The following is a 24056-nucleotide window of genomic DNA, read 5'->3' as shown; positions in this document are numbered from 1 at the left end:
GGTGTGTAAGGTGGCTGGCTCGGCTCCTTTCACCATATCCTGGTTCCATGATGGCCGGGAGATAAAGAGTGGTCCATCCCATGGCATCAGCTTCAGTGATAATACTTGTAAAATGAGCGTGCCAACTATCACGTTGTCTGACTCTGGCAAGTACACTTGCAAAGCTGTTAATTCTGCAGGAGCCAGTGAGACCAGTGCCTCTGTGACTGTCACAGGTTTGTAGATGCACAGTTGATTCCAGTCAGTTTGAAATAAGTATTTATCACCCAGGGATCTAACATTATCCTGCAAAACGTCTTTTTCTGAAACCAGAACCTCCATCATTTGTGGAAAAACCGCGGCTGCAAGAAGCGCTGCCGGGCAAAAATGTTACTTTCACCGCCAAGGTGAGAGGCCCTGCCCCTCTGAAAGTCAAGTGGTTCAGAGGAAGCCAGGAGATGCAACACGGAAAGGGCTGCGACATTGTCCTGAAAGACAACGTAGCCACTCTGCAGCTTAACAAAGTCGACAAGACCCATGCCGGAGAGTACACGTGCCAGATCATTAACGATGCGGGCAAAGAAAGCTGTCCTGTTAACCTGTTTGTGAAAGGTTTGTTAGCACTATTTTAGAACAAAACGGTTTCTCCTTTTTCAATACTACGTGAAAGTGAAGTAATTGAATCTATCCACACTGCTTTTCCTAGAACCGGTCCGCTTTGTGAAGAAGTTGAGGAATATCACCTCTGAGAAGGACAAGCCTCTGAGGCTTGAGGTCACATTTAGCGAAAACCCCAGGATAAGAATAACCTGGATGAAGGACGGCAAATTGATCTGGGCCTCCTATCAGTACAATGTGATTACAACGAACACATCCTGCATGCTGGACGTCCTCAACTCGGATAGGATGGAAGCAGCTGGTAGATACTCTTGCGAAATAGACAACGGCGTCGGAAGTGACAAATGTGAAGCACAAGTGACTATGATAGGTAACGGTGTTTGTATATGAGTTATTAACCGCAACGTGTATCACATTATCATCAGAATTCCCTCATTCATCTATATCTTATCATGCATAGTTATATTAATCATACATCATATTTCACCACAGAACGACCGTACTTTGTTGAGAAGATGAAGCCGTTAGAAATGAAGGTGGGTGAACCACTTACACTGAGATGCCGCGTTGCCGGAACGCCTGACATCTCAGTGTTGTGGTTCAGAGCCGACGGAAAGCTGCGTAAATCTGACACGTGCACAATGGAGTTATCCAATGGCGTTGCAACGTTGAAACTGAGCAAAACCACCAAGTTCGATCACGGAGAGTACACCTGCAAGGCTGAAAACCGCCTCGGTTCAGCATCTGCCGTCTGTCAAGTGGTTGTCCAAGGTGAAGCTCGTTCTTTTTTTACAAAGCAGCCCCCAACAGTATGTTGGTGGATCATTAAAATATGATAAGCAATACTCAATGTTTTTTGTTGTTACATTACATTACATGTAATTACATGACTACTTCAAGATGGTCAAAAACGAAGTCTTTGGACTGAGTCGACATTGCTGTATATATACTGTATATATCCCTGCTGGCTTTGATCATACAGCTCATATGTCAGCACATATGCATGCATGTTAATGCGCACATATGCTAACATCAACTTTACTGCTCTCAGACCCGGTGCGCTTTGTCCAGAAGCTTGTGGACAAAACGTTCATGGTAGGCCATCCTCTGAAACTGGTGTGCGCATACACTGGCAGCCAGAGGGTCCACGTCACCTGGAGGAAGAACGGCAAGTTCATCTGGGCGTCGTACAAGTACAACGTTAAAACCACGGACTCCACGTGCATTCTGGACGTCCTCAACAGTGACCGGCCCGAGGCGGCCGGCAAGTACACTTGCGAGATCGAGAACGGTGCCGGAAGCGATACCTGCCATGCTCACATCAGCCTGGGTAACATTGCAATACTACCTTTTCATCTGCTTGTCCGTTCGTCTGTTGATTGCATCGACTATGTCAATCTGTGGTTGTGTACATTCGAGCCACAAAATGTCAATTGACATAATTATCGTACATCTTGGAACAAAGCTTTCAAATGCAGTCACATCCTTCAACGATTTCTTTCCCCTTTAGTAGCTGAGCACAAGTGCTCATTTTCAGCAACGCCCTGCACATAGAAACACACACAGTTGACCTTCTTGACCTTTGACCTCCAAATCACATAAAAATTATGTCGGATGTTGAGTTGGATATCTTCTATATGAAGTTTTAAGGCCATGCATTGTCATTCGATGATGATACAGTGTATTGAGGCATTTCTAGTTACGTACATACATTACACATACATAAACATAGCTTTGCAAACGCTTCACGGCTCAACAAAAAAAAACAATACTTCTACTGTGCATGAGCTTCATCATTTCTCTGCTAATAATCAAAATGCCACTAATGCAAAACATTGCTCCTCTCAGAACCTGTATGCTTTGTGCAAAAGCTGGAAGACACTTATTTCAAACTGCGACAGCCATTGACTCTCAAGTGCATGTACACTGGGAGCCAGAGAGCGTTTGTGACCTGGAAGAAGGACGATAAGCTCATATGGGCTTCATACCAGTACAATGTCAAGACCACACATGACACCCTCACCCTGCAAGTTCTCAACAGTGACAGAAAAGAGGCAGCTGGAAAATACACTTGTGAAATTACCAACGATGCCGGGACCGACATATGCCATGCTAATGTAAAACTAGGTAACGCATAATAACTAATTGTATTATCTACATTGATGCTTTGAAAATATTACTTTTATATATATTATATTATATATAATATTACGCAATTCATCTTTTTTGTTTTGCATCGCAATAACAAGCATGACTGTTTCCTCTAGAACCTGTTCACTTTTTGAAAAAGCTGGAAGACAGAGTCTTCAGGCTGGGCAAGCCCCTGTCGCTGTACTTTGCTTACAGTGGCAGCCCCCCCGTCTATGTGAGCTGGAAAAAGGACGGCAGACCAATATGGGCCTCCTACAAGTACAACGTGAAAACCACACACAATGCTTGCGTGTTGGAGGTTCGCAACAACGACAGGATAGACGCAGCGGGACACTACTCCGTTGAAATCTCTAATTCGGAGAACTCTGCTATCTGCCACTGTCTGGTTGAACTAGGTACATCATGTCCAATATTAGATCATCAATCATGTTCATTCCCCCTATGTTGGTTGTAGACAGTGCGATTAACCTTAACATACTCCCAAACCTCTCCATAGAACCCATGTGCTTTGTCAGAGAGCTGGAAGACACCACGTTTAGGGTGGGCCAGCCTTTGAAGCTCCAGGTCGCATACACTGGCAGTCAGCCAGTGTATGTGAGCTGGTCCAAGGACAGGAGACCCATCTGGGCGTCGTACCTGTACAACGTGAAGACCACAGACCACTCCTGTGTCCTGGAGGTCTTGAACAGCAACAGGGAAGCAGCCGCCGGCAAATATTCCTGTGAAATATCCAACCCTAGCACTTCTGCCACCTGTCACGCTTATATCAGACTAGGTAACTCCCCAACACGTTTGGAAAACGTTAAATTAAATAATCGGTCAATTATTTATAGTAAAAAAGAATTCATTACTGCATGATTTATTTTCACTGCTTCATTACTCTCTCAAGTCAGACAACTCTTCCACAATCTTTAAATGCTACAGAAAGTCTGTAACCACGCCTCCTTTTGCGACGGCAATGTTTAAACGTAATTGTAATGGGGGAGGGGGGGGGGAGGCATTTTCTCAGCCCTTCTGTTGTACAAACTGTTCAATTAGAAGCACTTGGAGCTTGTGTGAGCCAACAGTCTGTCTGGAGAGACCACTGCCTTACTGACGTGATCCTATAATGCAGGCAAGACAATGCAAATAACACCATTATTGCTTCTCTCAGAACCTGTGCGCTTTGTGAAAAAACTGCAAGACATGGCATACAAGCTGGGCGCTCCGTTGACGCTCAGCTGCAACTACACCGGCAGCCAGAGGGTGAACGTGAGCTGGAAGAAGGACGGGAAGCCCGTCTGGGCTTCTTACCAGTATAACGTCAAGACCACAGACTCCTCGTGTTCTCTGGAGGTGCTCTATAGCGACAGAGAAGCGGCTGCTGGACATTATTCAGTCGAGGTTTCGAACAAAGAGAGCTCAGTCGTCTGTGACGCCTATGTCACCTGCAAAACCTCTAAGAAAGGTATCAGCTCTCTTAACACATCACAGCAGCAGCCTCATCTATTTCCTAACGTTCTTTTCTCCTTTTCTAGTCTTTCACATGCTTTATTTGCTCATAATTGAAATGCATTCAAGGCTACTGCATAGCAATCATGAATTCATAATTCATAAATGATAACAGTTATTCCTGCCTGCTTTTTAATTAGCTACCTAATCGCTGCAATAACCACAAATGCTTTTCACAGAACCATTGCGCTTTGTGAGGAAACTGGAGGACACCACGTTCCGAGTGGGTGAACCTCTGGCTCTTAGGGTTGCGTTCACTGGCAGCCAGAAAGTGTCTGTCACCTGGAGAAAGGACGGCAAGTTCATCTGGGCCTCCTATAAGTACAACGTCAAGACCACCGACTCCAGCTGCGTCCTGGAGGTCCTCAATAGTGACAGAGAAGAAGCTGCGGGAAAATACACCTGTGAAATTGCCGAGGCTAAGCACTCTGACAGCTGCCATGCTTATGTCACACTAGGTAACGCTAACCTAACCTACGTGGTGCATGCGTGTTTCCCTCTCCTTTCGTTGCCAGCATGCGTTCCTGTTAAAGGTGCTTTAAGTGATATGTTTTGGTTAAAGTAAGTGTTGAAAAGCTCTATGTTCCCCTAGTAATCATTGCTATGATAGTGTTTGTTCAGTAAGAGAGGTCTCCCCAGCTCTCCAGTTATTTAGAAAACACCTCTATTACTGAAAAAACATTTTTTAAACTAAAAATATCACTTAAAATATCCCTTAACCTAAAAATATCACCTTTAATATGTAGCTATTTATTTATCCTGCTCAAAATAGATTGTCTTCCATAGTTGAACGCAAAGTAGGTGCAACTAAATCCATTGACATAGCGTTCCTTTACCTACTTATGGAAATACCCATGGATTCATGAACGTCCAGGGAGAGCAGTGAAGTACCCATAGCCGTGTCCCTCCGCATGTATACAAACAATCAGTGGGTGTCTGTCCACATATCTGATCTCAACATTACTCCTCTCAGAACCCGTCCGCTTTGTCAAGCCAATGCCGGAGAACGTGTCCCACCAACTGCGCCAGCCTCTGCGTCTGGAGTGCTCGTACTCTGGAAGCCAGAGGGCCTACGTTACCTGGAAGAAGGACAACAAGCTGATCTATGCCTCCTATCAGTATAACGTTAAAATGACACACTCGACCTGCGTTCTGGAAGTCCTCAACAATGACAGGTCTCAGTCGGCTGGAAAATACACGTGTGAAATTTCCAACGCTGCGGGGTCTGACACCTGTCACGCTGTTGTGAAAATAGGTAACAAAACTGACAATGAATTAGTCTGATTCCGATTCCTTACATCACATACTAACAGTGAACGACGATCCTGTGCCATGCATATTACTGACATTTCATGTTGTTGCCTTTGGTCATGCATTTGTTGATGAGGAAATATTATAGAGATATTGACAGGTTGTCTGTACAGTTATGGAATTGTTATGGGTTGTTGTTTTTGTCTTGTTGGTTTGAAACTGGACTTTGTTGCCTTGAAGCAGTGTTTGTTTGTTTAATTGCAGTTGGTACCTTGCATGGTTTCCTTCACCATCGGTGTATGAATGTGTGTGTGAATGGGTGAATGCATAATCTAATGAATCTATGTAAAGCGCTTTGGATAAAAGCGCTATATAAATGCACCATTGATATAAATTCAACATTTTGGTGTTCCTTCACATGGTTTTGCTTGGATTTGGTCTTGTGGGTTTGACTCCGGTTTGTTTGTTTGTTTTATCACTGGATTGCTTTGTCGTTTGTCTGGTCTTTTTCCCTCGTCAAAGGTTTGCTTGTTACCTTTCTGGATTGCTTTGAAGCGTGACCTCGATACACCCCCCGTACGGCCTGGTGAACGGATAACACTTTCGAATCCTAAACCACTGATATTCATGATCTATGGCCTCATATTCTTTACTTTTTTTCCTTCCACTAACAGAACGCAAAGTTCCTCCAAACTTCACCAAGCGACCCTCTGAGTCCATGATGGATTTAGCAGGCAAGACGGTGAAGCTTGAGGCCCGTGTGTCCGGCTCCCAGCCCATGACATGCACCTGGCTGAAGGACAACAGGGAACTGTCCAGCTCTGACAAGCACGACGTGGGCTTCACGAGCAACGTGGCCACGGTGTCCGTCAAAGACACACTGCTCTCTGACAGCGGCCTGTACTCTTGTGAGGTTACCAATGAGGCTGGCAGTGCTACCTGTCAAGTGTCACTCACCATCACAGGTGTGTTCAAATGATAATCATAACAAAATAGACCAATTATAATATACATATTATTATAAGACAGAATAATATGTGTAATATAAATCTTACATTTGAATAGGTTTTGGTAGTTTGTTGAAACATTTTAATCAAATGGTTCTTGAACAAACATGTTCTCAGTGGGATGGTCTTGTTACTGTATTTCCAAAAATGTTCCTTCGCTCTGAAGGAACGGCAGTCCAGTTAGTTTACGTTTATTTGCAAACAAACAAATATTTGTAACTCTCGATTGTTTCACTATGACTCATTCAGATGCTGCAATGGCTCCTAAGTTTGATGTTGCTCTCACTCCACTAACGGTGAACGAGGGGGAGAAGTTGACCCTTAAATGCCACGTCAGTGGCTCTCCTCCTCTGAAGATCCAGTGGTTGAAGGACAGGAAGGAGCTGAAGTCTGGTGGAAACACGAAAATCACATTTGTGGAGGGCAGCCCCAAACTGGAGATTAGCCCGGCATCCCAGTCTGATGCAGGGGACTACCTCTGTAAGGCTAGCAATACTATCGGCAGTGACTTCTGCAAGTCCCGGGTGGTGGTGCAGGTTGTGACCGTGAAAGGTAACCATGTCGCATTTGCATGGACACGATGAGATCTTGTACGGAGATCGTTCTTTGACAAAATGTCCTTTTTTAACAACAACTACCACCATGTTGTGCTTCGTGTGTTTCTTGTTCCAACCGTTCTTTTTAATGTCTAACATGCTACAGACCATTTCATCCACAGGCAGTCCGGAACGTTAACCATGTAGCATATGTTATGAGTACCCTTTACCCCTAGACTAATTGGTGCGTAACACCACCTCTTTACTGTTACTAAGGAAACTATTTAACATATATAACAAATATATATACTTATATATTTGTATTTAGTTTTAACAAATGGGTTCCCAGATCCCTTCACTTTGTAACTTTGCATTTCTGTAGCATGGCACGAATATGTGCTGCCTCTTTGTCCTTCCCTTGACTTCTTGTCTTGTCTTCCGTGAGCGTACATGTCCCATCTATATTCAATGATGGGCTCGTTAAGAGTGCCAGTGCCGTGCACTCACCCGCTGAAATGTTGCCCTCAGATAAAGGAGCCAAGCCGTCCGCTGGTGAGCCTGCGGCTGCTGCAGCCTCCGCTGCAGCCCCCGCTAAAAGACTGGACAACCTGTTCTTCATCGATGAGCCCAAGAACATCACCGTCACTGAGAGTAAGTTGACTCATAGGCTTTGTTCAGAGGATACTGGTGTGATAGTGTGGACATTTGACGTTCAATCTCTTGTTGTTTCACAGAGGACACCGCCACCTTTATTGCAAAGATCGGCGGCGAGCCCATCCCCAGTGTGAAGTGGATGAAGGGCAAGTGGAGACAGATCACCCCGGGCGGTCGCATCACCATGGAGCAGAAGGGCCAGGACTCCAAGCTGGTGATCAAGGAGGTGACCAAGTCCGACTCTGGACAGTACAGGTGCGTGGCCTCCAACAAGCACGGGGAGATCGAGAGCAGCGCCGAGATGGAGGTCGCCAAGCAACAGGAGGCCGAAGGAATGGGAGACTTCAGGGCTAAACTGAAGAAGTAAGTAACCACACCAAGGGGTCTAATTGAAGTACTGTCACCTCATAAACACTGCACTCCATCTTTAATGTTCTATACTACAAAGACGTTTCTAGTAAGTAAATAATTGTTATTTTGATCAACGCTTCAATGTTATCTTTCCTAATGGTACCAACATGGTACGATAACAAATACATAATCTTTCGTTTTGGGTCTGAGAGGCTAAATCTCATCAAATGGTGGTCTGTGGCTCAAATGCTGAATAAATAACGGGCCTTGATATGAAAAGGGTTGAAACCCACTGTTGTACAAGGTTTCTGCCCGACAGCAACACATTTAGCGTTAGCCGCGAGGCTTCCTCTCATGTGGTCGTCATGTCAGGCTGACCCGCGTCGTGTTGGTTGTGCGACAGGACTCCATCCAAGAGCAAGAGTCCCAAGGACAAGGGCGACGTGAACATCGTGGAGCTGCTGAGAGGTCGCGACCCCAAAGAGTTCGAGCAGATCCTGCGCGAGCACGACATCCACGACTACCGCGCCATCCTGGACGCCATCGCGTTCCTCAAGAAGGAGAAGGAGGACGAGTCGGGCACAGTGGTGAGACAAGACAAAAGACATTCGTGATGATCATCTGTTACACTCTAAACAAGCTATGCAGGAAATGTGTGTGGCGTCTTCTGTCTGTGTTGGAATTCTAATGCCAAACATTGTGTGCAGGAGTTGGTTGGAGAAGAAGATGTGAGTCGTTTCATGCAACAGCTGGAGGGACGCGCGGCAGAGGTACTGCACTCATGCCAACTATATACTGTGCATATATTTAATTTATATAGATCACGCACGCACACGCACACGCACACGCACACGCGCACACACACACACACACACACACACACACAGATTCTCTCACTTACACTGATATATCTGTGTAGTATATATCATATATAACTAACGTGAACATGACTATGAAATCGGCAGCCTGTCTCCGTGATCCGAGACATCAAGGACCAGATCGTGCCCGAGAACCAGACAGCCGTGTTCGAGTGTCAGGTCAAAATCAACTACCCCGAGATCAGCCTCACCTGGTACAAAGGCACGCAGAAACTGGAGACCGGCGACAAGTACGAAACCGGCGTGGCGGGAGATCGCCACTTCCTGAAGATCCACAAGTGCCAGTCGAAGGACATGGGCAACTACCGCGTGGTGTGCGGCCCTCACATCTCCAACGCTAAGCTCACCATTGGTACAGGTACGTCTCTGTGTTTGTTCGTGTAAGCTCCCAATCTGGTCCCATCATGGACCTCGTGTCTGTAGACTAAGTTGAACCTCTTGATCAAATGTTGGTCGTCGGTATAGACGAACACACAACAGGTAAGATGTCAACACGATAACTAACTATTTTCCACTGACCTCTTTGACTCGTTGGTCTGGACATCAGATGATGTCATGTGAGTCTCTTTGTTTTGTGTAGATTTCTGTTCTCCCCGCTTCTTCTATTCTTGTGCTCTATGTTCTTTTGCGTTAAAGTTGAGACTTAAACAGTTCAAAATGCGTTACTTATAATGTGAACAATATCACAAATACGTTAATCTAGTTCATAAGGTAACCTTAGTTACCTTAGTTAACCTTTATGCTCCATCGTAAGACGGTGTGGCGCATAAAGAATAGTTCACGCATCGCCTCCGCAATATGGTAGCAGAGCTTGTAGATTGGCTGTTTTCGACACACGACACCATCTAACAAAGTATAAATCGTGCTTAATATCCTACAAAACATGGACGCGGCTAACTCCAGTTATCTAATTTTAGCACAACTGGAACCCATGGGAGAGGCTAAGCGTACAGCTGAGCTTTACCATCCCGGCAAAGGTCCGTACTATTCTAAAATACGGTAGTTAGTATTTCTATGCAGTTTATGAGCCAGTTCTCTGCTGTAACACTATATCTCATGCTTATCCACAGATGTTGGATTAGGAAAGGTTCCTCATGGTGAGTAGTTTAACTCAGAAAAGGAAACTTTAATGACAGTAAGACCAAACATGCCGTCTGGTTGAGTGTTTAAACGTAACACTGCTGCATGATCATCGACGTGTTAGATCGGTTTCTGACGCCATGGTCTTCATGGGTTCCGACATTTCAAGTTAAAGAGTCACAACAGTGTTAATACCTTTGACCAAACAAGGGCATGTGAGGTTTTGCTGTCACAATGTTAAAAAGAATAACAGAATTCCATATTGGCAGATTCTATCACTAAAGCTGTATCTCTTGACTAAACATTTAGACGTCCCAGACACTTCCATTCGAGTACCAGCAGCCCAGTCTATGGTTGCTCAAAGAGGTAAGACTGGGCATCAGGAAGACAGCTTACATTAAACCTCAACTTTAAATCTCTTTTATTTTACTTACCAATGTCTCACGTTTCTCCCAAAAGATGAACGTGGATTTTATCAATATGAAGAAAGAACGGAAACGAAAGGTAGACATTTCATTGATATTATCAACGACTATAATCATCCGTAACTAATAAACCTTATCCATAATATGATTCATCCATATTAAACTATCATCCCTCATTCTAATAATCAACCCATCATCATTATCATCTCTTAATAGGCTTGGGCGATATCCAAAATGATGTAATTACACCAAAATATCACGCTAAATCTAAATGATATTGTCATCTATTTTCCCTATGTTCTGTACATCCACTCAACTGTTATGGTTCGGTCACATGTAAATCATAGCAATATCGCACATTTGCAATATTAGGTAAGTATCACTATTCAATGTTATCGGAAATCGGCCCAAGCCTATCTTTAATGCAGTTCAACTCATCAATGACCTTTAACTCATATTTATTATGAGTTATTATATGTCACTCGCTTCCAAATAACCCCATCCAATCCTCTCCTACAATACCATCCTTAATTAAACTAATTAATCCTTGTTTGGAGTTATGCAATGAATTAATCGTGTGTGATTACGTAGTAGTGATTTAACCACTTTAATACTTGTTTTACACTGATAAATAAGTAAAATGTGGTGTATTAAAATAGAACAAAGTCCCACGGGCAGTGACTGAATGTTTATCCTTTAATATGCTACAGTAGCTTATGAAAGCTGGGCAGAGCAAGAGGAAATGGTCTCGGTTCAATACTCTTCTGTCAAAGGTATTTAGAGATCAATACTTCCACCCATAAAATAACAATCATCAATCGTCTGTCTGTCTGTCTGTCTGTCTGTCTGTCTGTCTGTCTGTGACTCTTGAACTGTGTATATTTTTGTCCATAAACCTCTTCATGTTTCATCTAATCATCTTCATCACTGATGTTCATTACTTGTGTCTGTAACTTTCCTAGGTCTTCCATACTATTCCTCATTATTGTTGTTCAAGTGATGTTTTATTCTTCCTTCCGTCTCATAACATTCATTAACACGTGTCTGAATATAATCACCAGTCATCTCATCATGTGACGTCATCTTATTGTGACATTAGTAAAGGCATCATCCTTTCAGGACCTTAGTAAAGTCGTCCTGTCGAGTTTAGTGTAATTGTTAGTGACTTGTCCCGTCACGACATCAGAGGAACTGTCCTGTCGGGACATTGTCTAAACTAACTTCTCTCCCTCACCAGAAGAGAGAAAAGCTGTTGACGAAAGTGTTGAATTCTCAGAGGTTGGAATGAGAGGAGATTTCCCTACAGGTAATGCTGTTGTTTTACTGCGCTTAAACGCTGTCAGTGGCTTCAGCATTGTCATCAATCCTACCTGCAGTAGTCATGATGATTGGTTTACATGGAGACATGTCAAACCGTGCAGTAGCCTAGATCTCCAAAGCTTTTGTACGTCCCGACTTGTCCAATCAAAGTCCTCTTCTGTCGTCTGTTGTCTCATCCTCTTCATGTTGTCTACCGCCTCGTAGGCTGCTCTGCTCTCGTGCAGAAATGTTTTGTTTCATTTTTATGTTCAGTGTTTTTCTTTGTCTAACCAAACAAACAAAACGTTTTTTGTTTGGCTCTTAAAAAGGCTAACCAAAGTCTCTTTGGCTCTTTTTAACCCCCAAGCTTTCAAACAGATGAGTAGAGTTTAGTGCTTTCAGTATAATTAGTCTAACGAAAAGACCTCTCTTTAAAGTTCCTGGTTTCAAGGGGACGCCAGGGGAGAAACCCTCTGCTGCTGGAGTTCCCAGAGGTCCTGGAGTGAAAGGTATTGTCACCTATCTCTTTGTCCATTCTTAGTGAAGTCTCCATGTGTCTTTTATTTGTGTATTGCTGTACTTTTGTCTTAGTGTTAACTGTACTTGACATTAGGTCTCTGTTAAGTCATTCCATGTTGACTGTGGTCAAATCCTCTTTCAGTGTATTTGAGTGTCTGTTTGTTAATCCTGACTTGAAATTGTTGATGATCTTTTTGAAGTGCCCGAAGCACAGAAGTTTGCTGTTCCAGCTGCCCCTGGCAGGGAGGCCCAAGGCCCAGAAGGTAATGTCCTCATGGTGTTAGAGCTCTACTGTCTGTCTAGCGTCTGTCTTGGGCTTCTCTCTGTGAAACTCTTGATCTTAAATTCTGTCTCTTCTTGACAATAACACACACACACAAAAATGACATTTTATTTTAACTGCTAATGCAAAGCTTTTCAACCAACCAAAAGTTAGTATTTGTCTTCTTACACATGTTTAATTGCTTTTTTAAAGACTATTACAAACCTCAGAAGGCTGGCTACATCCAACCAGAGTCACACAGAGGTATTTGATATGATTTGTATTTATCATAGATTAATTATTCTGTATATGAATAATTAATCTTCATTCATATTCAGTCTGAATGTGAAAAGACTGAATCGAGTAAATATACCGAATACAAATAATCCATTTGATTATTTGATTTGTCAATCCATTACACACGTATTAACTTGTTCGTCTCACACTTCATGTCTTCTTTTTATGTTTTGTCACTGATCTTTACAATGCTAGTGAAGAAATTCAGCATTGGATGTTTGTTGTAAATGTTTTATGTCTCTCTTCATCCTAATCCTATTATTTTACATGTTGTCACAGTGTTTGTTTTTACAACGCTGGTGGATTCTTTGTGTGTTTGTTGTAAAAACAGTTTACATTTTTACAATGCTACTGAAGAAATTCAGCATTGGATTCTTTCTGCGTGTTTGTAGTAAATGTTTTATGTCGTCTTATTTTCTTGGATTTCTTATGGTCTCTTAACCCTAGTCCTTTTAGATGCATGTGCTCTGTGTCGACTGACAGTGATATTTCTCTGTTACCTCAAAGAAGCTGAACCAGGGACCTATCCCGCAAAAGTCACACCAGAAGCTTATTACGCTGGATTCCCACCGGAATCTAAAATGGTTCCACCTCAGGAAGTAAAGAAGCCTGGGTCAATGGTGGCACCTTCATCACAAAAGGTGCCTGGATCCAAAGTGGTACCTGAGCCAAAGGTCGCCCAGTTAATTCCTGAGCCCCGTAAAGGCGTGCCAGCCGGCAAGAAGGAAAAGGAAGTTCCTCAACCCAAAGGTAAATTAGAAATGCTTGCTTCACTTCGCTTCTCTCACCAAGGCACTGCCACGCTGTGTCTTTTCTTCACGTTTTATGTGTTTGTGTTGTACGTGTGCTATTTGTGGTTTTGTGCACATATTGTGGGTTTTTCTGGCTTAGAAAATAAACCACAAATGCTACTCTTTAAAGTTCCTGACGAGCGCAGAGTTGATCCTCTACGGAGCCATGAACCTCTTTTGGAATTGACTCCAAAAGCAGGTAGAGGAACCTGTAGCTCATAGAACATAAAACCCTTCTTAACGGTTGTTTGTCACTCTCTTAGAAAATGTACTAACCTCTTGATCTGAAACAGCCTAAACTGGAGTTGTTGTTGAGCCTATGTTTGGGTTCAACAACACACTTCTACAGCAATTCAAATGTAGGTTGTCGCTTGGCCACAGCTTTCTAGAGAAGCCCTTTTAGTTATTAAAATAGCTGCTATTAGTAGCTCAGTCAGCACACACCTTTGACTCTGCAATGAGCTACTAGCCTACTACTAAGCATAGTAAAGCAATGCTTTTGCTGTGTGTTAACACCTTTCATCGAGATTATCTGTAGAGTAAAATTACATTTTAATGCTCTCCAAAGCACCAGTCATCCCCAAACCTGTGGAACAAATAGTTCAGCCGTCTGCACCAGAGCTCACTCCGTACAAGCCTGAAGCTATTCCAGCCAAAGGTACTGGAAACTACAATCTTGTACTCTTGTCTTTATGTTAACTGTCATTCTTTTGTGTTTTCTTCCAATATATCTTATTCTGTGTTTGACGTTATGTCATGTGTTTTGTGTTTCGGGCCATAAGTAATTATTCAGATGTATTTACAGATCTCTTTCACAGTGCTTAGCACTCGTTAGAGTGTGAACAATTTACTTCATAAGTATTACATTGTTTTTTTCTCAAGTGCCAACTGTTCTGGGAGAACCTGTAATTCAGCCCTCCAGACCCACGGTTATTCCACCCACAACAGAACATATTCCAACTGCAGGTATTGATAAGTGGCCCTTAGACAATGCTCTGTTTTGTGCTTTCATGCATTTACTCCATGTGATCACATGGAGGTAAAACAATCTATTTCATATTATTTTAAGTGTCTGCTGTACACAAACCAGAGGAACCTGTAGTTCAGCCAACCAAAGTCACACCACCCAAGACTGAAGCGATTCCAACGAAAGGTACTGCAAAGTACTGTTGATAGTAAAACATAATATGTCAATCTTGTTATGATTCTTGAAAATGTTCTTGAAAAAGAGTGTTGCTCTTTACATTTCTTAAATGGTGAGTTGTATATTCGTCAGAATATAATTTCTTCTTTGTGATGTGTTACGTGTGAGTAGGCTACTTCTTGTGTGTGCTAAGCACTCGTTAGAGTGTGGTTTGCACATTAGGGGCTCTCTTACATAATTACCCATGAACCCAATTTATGAATATGAATCTCCTTTTAAGTTGTCCCAGAACCAAGAACACCTGCATCTGTCACTGAACGTGCAAGAAAGCCTCAGCTAGCAGCTGGTAAGCCTGAACCAGAAGAACCCAGGTATGCCCCTGAGGTGCCAAAGTATCTTCCTGAGGTAGCTAAGGCAATCCCAGAGGCACCCAAAGAAACAAGATACATTCATGAAGAACCAAGAGAACCTGTGCCAAAACCAGCTCCAGAGGTACTACCACATGTTCCAGACTCAGCCAAGCCGAGGCCAGATAGACCAATTCATGCACAATATGCCGTAGAGGAACAAGGCTATGTTACCCATAAAATAGAGAAAGTTTCAGAAGTGGTCAGGTTGCCAGAAGCACCGAAGTTGGTTCCAAAAGAGCCAAAGCTTCCAGAAGCACCCACAATGGTTCCAGAAGCGCCCAAGAGAGTTCCAGAAGCTCCCAAAATGGTTCAAGAAGCGCCTAAGAGGGTAATTCCAGAAGCCCCCAAGAAGATTACAGAAGCACCAATGATTCCAGTAGCACAAACGGTAGCTCCAGCGGCACCCAAGAAAGTTGTAGAAGTGAAGCCTGAAACACATATCAAACCAACTCCTCAACCGCAAGGTAGATATACCTTCAAAGATGAATAATATCAATTTGTGGTAATTGACTATCAATTACTCATCTTTGCTCTTACATCTTACACCTTCTTTTGAGCTTCTTTACATCTTTTGAAATTTCTTGAAGTTCTTGTTTTGTCTTTTGTCATGTTTGTTTACTGTTTGCCATGCTGCTGTGTCACATACCAAAACAGTAAAAACAAGGGAGTTACCAGCGGAAACATCAGCTGTAGCTAAGCCAAAGTTGGAGGAAATTACTCCCACCACAGGTAGGCTCAAAGTCACAAATGCTTTTAAGCACACCTTTAAATGAAGCACTACTTTACATTATTTTTTGACTGAGTACAATTATTAACAATAGTGCCAAAGAGAGCAGAGGAAATCCCATCTACTGCTCAAGTCCAACCTCGGTCTAAAGAAACTCTACAACAGAGAGGTAGTCATTTATTGCATAGGTTATACACAGATATACAGATTATACACATACATTTCTCAAATATGTCTTTAAACTTCTGTCTTCTTGTTTTGTGTTGCTTCTTCTTTACCACTGCTTCTTGGTGCAACTCTTGAATCTTAAACAATACACCAGTTCCCACAAGGGCTGGTCTTAAAACAGTGATGGCAAAGGAGGATGTTCCCACTGAGTGCAACAAAGATCAGAAGATTGAAGGGACTCAAGGTGAACCAGATGAATATGTAGAAGATGTAGAGTGCTTTGAAACAACAGAAGCTTCCGGTCATGTTTCTTACGCTGAAGAAGTTTCACCTCTTAGTCCAGCAACCAAGAAAGATGTTGCTGCTCTATCCAAAAAAAATATTACATCTCCACCCACAGAGGCTGCTCTAAAAACATCTGAATCACCAAAGTTGAAGAGTACATTTACTAGAATTCTTAAAGAAAAGGAGCCGGAACCAGAGGTCATCAAGCTGAAGAAGGTTCCAACCAAGCCCCAAGAACCAGTTAAAGAAGTAATAACTCAAAAAGCAGAGGTAACAAGTCATCAAGACATAGAGCTGAGTGTCCATGGACTTCATCATAGAGAGGATCGGGAGATAACAACACTTGGGAGAACAGAAAGAGTCTTCACTGCAGATGAAGAGGCAGTTCAACTGGGATACTTTGAGGAAGCTGAGAGGGTCGAAGTTATGCAACAAGAAGAGCAAGTTAGCTGGACGGGAACCCCTAAAGCACATAAAACTGAAGAACCAGAGGAGCCAAGTTTGGCTTTGAAGAAGGTCACTAAATTACCAAAGGAAGATCAGGACCAAGAGTCGGTTAAGCTGAAACCATTTAAAAGACCATCAAAGCCAGATGAAGAACCACAACTAATCAAGCTAAAGAAGGTACCCACCAAGCCCAAGGGACCAGAGAAAGACATCAGAACACAAAAAGCTGAAGTCACAAGGGATCCTGATACTAAAATGACACTTCATGAACTTCATGACAGAGACAACCGTGAAGTCATTAAACAGGGGAGAACTGATAGAGTCTTCACTCCACAGGAAGAAGCAGTTACATCGGACTATTCAGAGGAACCTGGACAGCTTGAAGATGAAGACGAAAAGACAAGATGGACTAGAACACCCAAAGCATCAAAACAAGAGGAACCAGAGCCCGATTTCACTAAATCTAAAATTAAGAAATTGCCAAAGGGAGAGGAAGAGCAAGAACATGTCCAGCTAAAACCATTTCAGAAACCTGCCAGGTCAAAGGAGGAAGAGCTTCAACAACCTGAGGAAGAAACAAAGGCAAAGAGGGATGCTGCTCGAATGCCATTCAAAAGAGGTGACATCCCAGAGAGAGATCTACCTACTGTTGCTGTATGTAAACCAAAGGATGAACCCACATTTCCTGCCAAGACTCTTCTTGACACAGTGACTGACGTGAAAGAGCAAGAGATCAAACAAAAGAAGGTAGTAGACAAAGCACCAAAAGATGACACACCAACAGATGCTGGAAAGCTACGTGAGAAAGCTAAAGTCACTCCTCCACTGGAACAAGCTCAACCCAAGTCAGCAATTAAGAAATTGCCAAAGGGAGAGGAGGAGCCAGAAAAGGTCCAGCTGAAGCCATTTCAGAAACCTGCCAGATCAAAGGAAGCAGAGTCTCCACAACCTGATGAGGAAACCGAGGTACAACGAGACACTGCACGAACACCTTTCAAAATAGGTGACACCCCACAGAGAGATATACCTACTGCTGCAGTATGTAAACCAAAGGATGAACCCTCACCTGCTGCTAAGACCCCTGACATAGTTTCTGATGTTAAAAAACAAGAGATCAAACCAAAGAAGCTTGCGCAGAAGGCTCCACAAGATGACACACCAACAGATGCTGATAAGCTGCGTGAAAAGGCTAAAGTCACTCCTCCACTGGAACAAGTTCAACCCAAGTCAGCAATTAAGAAATTGCCAAAGGGAGAGGAGGAGCCAGAAAAGGTCCAGCTGAAGCCATTTCAGAAACCTGCCAGATCAAAGGAAGCAGAGTCTCCTCAACCTGATGAGGAAACCGAGGTACAACGAGACACTGCACGAACACCTTTCAAAATAGGTGACACCCCACAGAGAGATATACCTACTGCTGCAGTATGTAAACCAAAGGATGAACCCTCACCTGCTGCTAAGACCCCTGACATAGTTTCTGATGTTAAAAAACAAGAGATCAAACAAAAGAAGCTTGCGCAGAAGGCTCCACAAGATGACACACCAACAGATGCTGATAAGCTGCGTGAAAAGGCTAAAGTCACTCCTCCACCGGAACAAGCTCAACCCAAGTCAGCAATTAAGAAATTGCCAAAGGGAGAGGAGGAGCCAGAAAAGGTCCAGCTGAAGCCATTTCAGAAACCTGCCAGATCAAAGGAAGCAGAGTCTCCACAACCTGATGAGGAAACCGAGGTACAACGAGACACTGCACGAACACCTTTCAAAATAGGTGACACCCCACAGAGAGATATACCTACTGCTGCAGTATGTAAACCAAAGGATGAACCCTCACCTGCTGCTAAGACCCCTGACATAGTTTCTGATGTTAAAAAACAAGAGATCAAACCAAAGAAGCTTGCGCAGAAGGCTCCACAAGATGACACACCAACAGATGCTGATAAGCTGCGTGAAAAGGCTAAAGTCACTCCTCCACCGGAACAAGCTCAACCCAAGTCAGCAATTAAGAAATTGACAAAGGGAGAGGAGGAGCCAGAAAAGGTCCAGCTGAAGCCATTTCAGAAACCTGCCAGATCAAAGGAGGCAGAGCCTATACAAGCCGAGGAGGAAACAGACACAAAGAGAGATACTGCACGGACGCCATTCAAAAGAGGTGACATCCCAGAGAGAGGTCTACCTGCTGCTACTGTACACCAAGCAAAGGATGAACCCACACTTGCTCCCACGATTCCTGACACAGTGCCTGACGCAAAAGAGCAAGATATCAAACCAAAGAAGGTAGTAGAAAAAGCTCCAAAAGATGAAAGACCTACAGATACGGATAAGCTACATGTCAAAGTTAAAGTGACTCCTCCACAGGACAAAGAAAAGGAACCAGGTCAACTCAAGTCGACAATTAAGAAATTGCCAAAGGGAGAGGAGGAGCCAGAAAAGGTCCAGCTAAAACCATTTCAGAAACCTGCCAGATCGAAGGTGGCAGAGCCTCCACAACCTGAGGACAAAACCGATGCAAAGCGAGACACCACACACACACCTTTCACAGTAGCTGACACCCCACAAAGAGATCTACCTACTACTTCTGCTGCCGCTGCTGCTGGAAAACCAACTGATGAACCCACAGTTCCTCCTAAGATTCCTGACACAGTTCCTGGTGTTAAAGAGCAAGATATCAAACCAGATAAGCTTGTAGACAAAACTCAAAAAGATGAAAAACCTACAGATGCTGATAAGCTGCGTGCCAAAGCTAAAGTCACTCCTCCACTAGATAAAGAAAAGGAACAAGTTCAACTCAAGCCATTCACCAAGGCTCCCAATGCTGAAGTAAAAACTCCTGAGGAGAAAGCAGCTAGCCCAACTTCACAAGATGGCACTCCTAAAGAGCCTAAGGAACCACAGCTTAAAAGAGTGGAACCGACTCCCAAGAGAGAACTTGAAAAACCTAAACATAAGGACAAGGAGCACACAGCGGAGAAGATTGTGTCTCCACCTGCCAAAGTTCTTGTTCCTTCTAAAGAACTTCCTTCTGAAGACGTTGATGAAACTCCACCGAAGAAATCCATTGCTACTGACAAAGTTTCTCCACCCAAAATAACTCCTCATGACCAAGTTGCTACATCAAAAGACAAATTGCAGAGGGTTGAAGAGCAAATTCCTTTGAAAGGTATTCATATGATCATCTCATGATCGACTCTTATAGTTTGAATAGAGATGCTGACATCTCGCTCTTAACAGTCACCCTCACTCTTATTCTTCATCACAACATCATATCATCTCTTGAATAGCACAGAAGATGCAGTGGTGGATATCTTAAACTAACCTTTGCCAGTACCCTAAGATGTACCTTGTCAGTTAACCAATGTCATGCATGTCCGTCTCTGTGACCCAAATGGGTTGCTGTCTTTCTATGTCTTAATTTTTTGTGTTGTTCTTCAAAAGCAAAGCTTTTTCAGGGTTTCCCGCTAGGGATTCCGTGTCACAGTTTATGATATCACTCCGCAAGGTACGCATAGTACTAAGGAGGCCAACAGCTATCTTCTGCCTTCAGTTCATTTCCCCACCCACTCATGTTTCTTTTCCCTTTTATTCATCTTCACTCTTATGTTCATTCTTACAAACTTCTTGAACCATCTTCACTCTGAATTCCATGGTTTGAATTCCAACTGTCTGTTTAATTGTTGTCTGGTTAAGTCTTATATACTGTTGTGTTTGTTTTCTTCCTCTTGTGTTCATGGCATCTTGTGTTCCAAAGTGTCTGCACCAGAGAAGAAACCACCACCACCGTCAATGCCTTCACCTCCTCCTCCTGCAGTAGAGAAAGTTACTCCCCCTATAGCTAAAGTCACTCCTGCGGCTGTGGAGAAAGTTACTCCCCCTGTAGAGAAAGTTACTCCTGCGGCTGTGAAGAAAGTTACTCCCCCTGTAGAGAAAATCACTCCTGATGAGGAGAAAGTCACTCCTGCTGCTGTGAAGAAAGTTGCTCCCCCTGTAGAGAAAGTCACTCCTGCTGCTGTGAAGAAAGTTGCTCCCCCTGTAGAGAAAGTCACTCCCGCAGTGGAGAAAGTCACTCCTCCTGCCGTAGAAAAGGTTACTCCTGCCGTAGAGAAAATCACTCCCCGTGGTGTGGAGAAAGTTACCCCCCCTGCTGTAGAAAAGGTTACTCCTGCCATAGAGAAAGTCACTCCCCGTGGTGTGGAGAAAGTTACCCCCCCTGCTGTAGAAAAGGTTACTCCTGCCGTAGAGAAAATCACTCCCCGTGGTGTGGAGAAAGTTACCCCCCCTGCTGTGGAGAAAGTTACTCTTCCTGCAGGTAGTTTGTCTTAATTATCTTAATTGTTTGTTATTCATAATTGTTTGTTGGCTCATCTTCCATCTTTTATTAGTTGTCTGTTTATATTTTTGTCTCGTCTGTCTGTCTGTCTGTCTGTCTGTTTGGTTTCTGTCTATTTCTCTTCGGTTTTGTCTGAAATCACGTCAGTTTTATTGTCGTCTGGTTAAGTCTTATCTCATTGTGCATAATATGCACATATTATGTTTTCTTGCTCGTGACCGTGGCATCTTGTATTCTAAAGTGCCTCCGCCAGAGAAGAAAGCTTCTCCACCACCGTCAAAGCCTTCACCTGCTCCTGCTGTGGAGAAAGTTACTACTCCTGCTGTTGAGAAAGTTACTGCTCCTGCTGTGGAGAAAGTTACTGCTCCTGCAGGTAGTTTGTGTTGATTTAAACTGTTTTTCATACTTCATCTTCCATCCTTTTTTTTATTTTTGTCTCAGTTGTCCGTCTCATGTTTGTTTGTGCTGTCCTTAGTTTTGTCTCAAACCATCTTCACGTCTGTTTCATCTTATCTTATCTAATCTTATCTGAACTTGATGATTTCTTGCTGGTGACCTTGACGTCTTGTATTCCAAAGTGCCTCCATCAGAGAAGAAACCATCTCTGCCATCATCAAAGCCATCAACTCCTGCTGTAGAGAAAGTTTCTCCTACTGCAGGTAGTCTTTTGTTTGTGCTCTATGTTGTTTATTCTTCTCTTTGTATGCTCCATTCAATGAATTTGTTTAATTCACTGAAATGTGTGTGTATTGTCTGTTATGTTCATCTAACTACTATACTTCCACTCTCAAAGTGTTTGATTGTTGAATGTGTCTGGGTCAGAACTTTAATCAACTTGGCGTTCTTGTAGCAAAAACCCCCTCTGTGGCGGCTGCATCAATGCAGGAGAAAGTGTCTCCTCCAGCCACCATGGCTACACCTTCTCCTTTAACAAAGACAGTGTCTCCTCCTGAAGGTATTGTCTCTTCTGTTGCGGCCATTCATGCCCTGTTGTCTTGTCCAATGTCTGTCGCTCGCTTTGAGCATTTCTTACGTTGCCTAAACCTTCCGGCTTTTAGCTGGAAAAATGCTCTTATATCTGTTTGTCTAATTCTGTGTATAGATATGTAGACATTTCCACTTCTGCCTTGAAGTAGACATTTCCACTTCTGCCTTGAAGCATCTTTAGCATCCACAAATATTTGCCTAACAGTGTTTGCTCTATCTTGGAAGCCAAATAACCTCATGACTGATGTTCATAATACATCTCTCGTACTGTAAACTAATTTTGCTGTTGCCCAAATGCAATGTCAAACACAGTGTTTGACATCTTGTGCTTGATTAGGACAGATGTGTGTGTGTGTGTGCGCGTGCGTGCGTGCGCGGGGGTTTGAAAGTATGAAAAGTATGAAATGACTGACATGAGGTTGAAAAAAATAATGTTTCCATAAAGTCCATTGACTATTTTCCAATAGTCAATGGACTTTATGGAAACATTATTTTTGTGTGGAAATAAAAGCGCACGACACACTTCTTAAATAATCCATGTACCTGCTGTTTTTAACTAACCACTTGCTGTGTTTATGTAATGGGTTTATTCCCAGTTCCTTAACAGAGTTTGTATTGTTGTCTATACTAATACTGATTTCATTCAAATTCTTGCAGACAAGGGAGCTGTTACATCACCGGATGGGACCGCAAAAGGTATACGCAATTACTGGTTCTTTATCAAGATCAACTTTACAACCTTTAACACCAGTTGCAACTATTTAATGTTTATTTTGTTTTATGTGCAGTGTGTCACTTCTAAATGTTTTATGGACATGTTATGTGATGTATGTCAATTGTTACTAGTTGTTTATAAGTAACGCACTGTTATGATGTTTAAATGACGTCTTTATGTTTGTGCCTGTTAAATAAAAACATCTTGACTACCTCAACCACAGCACCACCTGCTAAACAGAAGGGTAAGATAGCTGGTCAGGAGGCAAAACCATCTGAATCGCCAAAGATAAAGAGTAAATTTACTAGGACACCTAACGAGAAGGAGCCGGAACCAGAGGTCATCAAGCTGAAGAAGGTTCCAACCAAGCCCACAGAACCAGAGAAAGAAATCATAACTCATGAAGTAGAGGTAACGAGACATCAAGACATAGAGCTGAGTGTCCATGGACTTCATTACAGAGAAGATCGGGAGATAACATCACTTGGAAGAACAGAAAGAGTCTTCACTGCAGATGAAGAGGCAGTTCAACTGGGATACTTTGAGGAAGCTGAAAGGGTCGAAGTTATGCAAGTAGAGAAAGTTAGCTGGACGGGAACCCCTAAAGCACATAAAACTGAAGAACCAGAGGAGGCAAGTTTGGCCATGAAGAAGGTCACTAAATTACCAAAGGAAGATCAGGACCAAGAGTCTGTTAAGCTGAAACCATTTAAAATACCGTCAAAGCCAGAAGAAGAACCACAAATGATCAAGCTGAAGAAGGTGCCCACAACCCCCAAAGAACCAGAGAAAGAAATCAGAACATATGAAGCTGAAGTTTCGAGGCATCAGGTCACTGAAATGATGGTTCATGAGCTCCATGACAGAGACGATCATGAGGTACCACTGGGGAGAACTGATAGAGTCTTCACTCCGCAGAAAGAAGCAGCTGAATTGGGCTATTCAGAGGAACCTGAATGGTTTGATGAAGATGAGAAGACAAAATGGACAAAAACTCCTCCCAAAGCACCGAAACAAGAAGAAGAGCCTGATTTTACAAAATCGAAAATTAAGAAATTGCCAAAGGGAGAGGAGGAGCCAGAAAATGTCCAGCTAAAACCATTTCAAAAACCTTCCAGGTCAGAGGAGGCAGAGCCTCCACAACCTGAGAAGGAAACAGAGGCAAAGAGAGATACTGCACGAACACCTTTTGAAAGAGGTGACACCCCACAGAGAGATCTACCTGCCGCTGCATTACGTCAACCAAAGGATGAACCCTTGCCT

At 43.1% G+C, this 24056-nt stretch overlaps 1 protein-coding gene across 2 annotated transcripts in view; it reads left to right on the top strand.

Annotated features, from left to right (window-relative positions):
* Window positions 1-24056, top strand: part of ttn.1 (titin, tandem duplicate 1) — a 166829-nt gene that overhangs the window by 43897 nt on the left and 98876 nt on the right. For both annotated transcript variants that reach the window (XM_083777357.1, XM_083777356.1), the window contains exons 38-48: window positions 6165-6455; window positions 6747-7049; window positions 7562-7684; window positions 7768-8050; window positions 8442-8625; window positions 8746-8808; window positions 9004-9274; window positions 11659-11727; window positions 12158-12229; window positions 12440-12502; window positions 22736-22774. In XM_083777357.1, the coding sequence (XP_083633483.1) occupies window positions 6165-6455; window positions 6747-7049; window positions 7562-7684; window positions 7768-8050; window positions 8442-8625; window positions 8746-8808; window positions 9004-9274; window positions 11659-11727; window positions 12158-12229; window positions 12440-12502; window positions 22736-22774 (1761 nt within the window). The remainder of the gene's footprint in view (window positions 1-6164; window positions 6456-6746; window positions 7050-7561; window positions 7685-7767; window positions 8051-8441; window positions 8626-8745; window positions 8809-9003; window positions 9275-11658; window positions 11728-12157; window positions 12230-12439; window positions 12503-22735; window positions 22775-24056) is intronic.

Source organism: Protomyctophum parallelum (assembly GCF_964188405.1).
Source record: "Protomyctophum parallelum genome assembly, chromosome: 11".
Classification (NCBI taxonomy): Eukaryota; Metazoa; Chordata; class Actinopteri; order Myctophiformes; family Myctophidae; genus Protomyctophum; species Protomyctophum parallelum.
The sequence above is the reverse complement of the archived record's forward strand: the minus strand, read 5'-3'. Positions and strand labels throughout refer to the sequence as shown.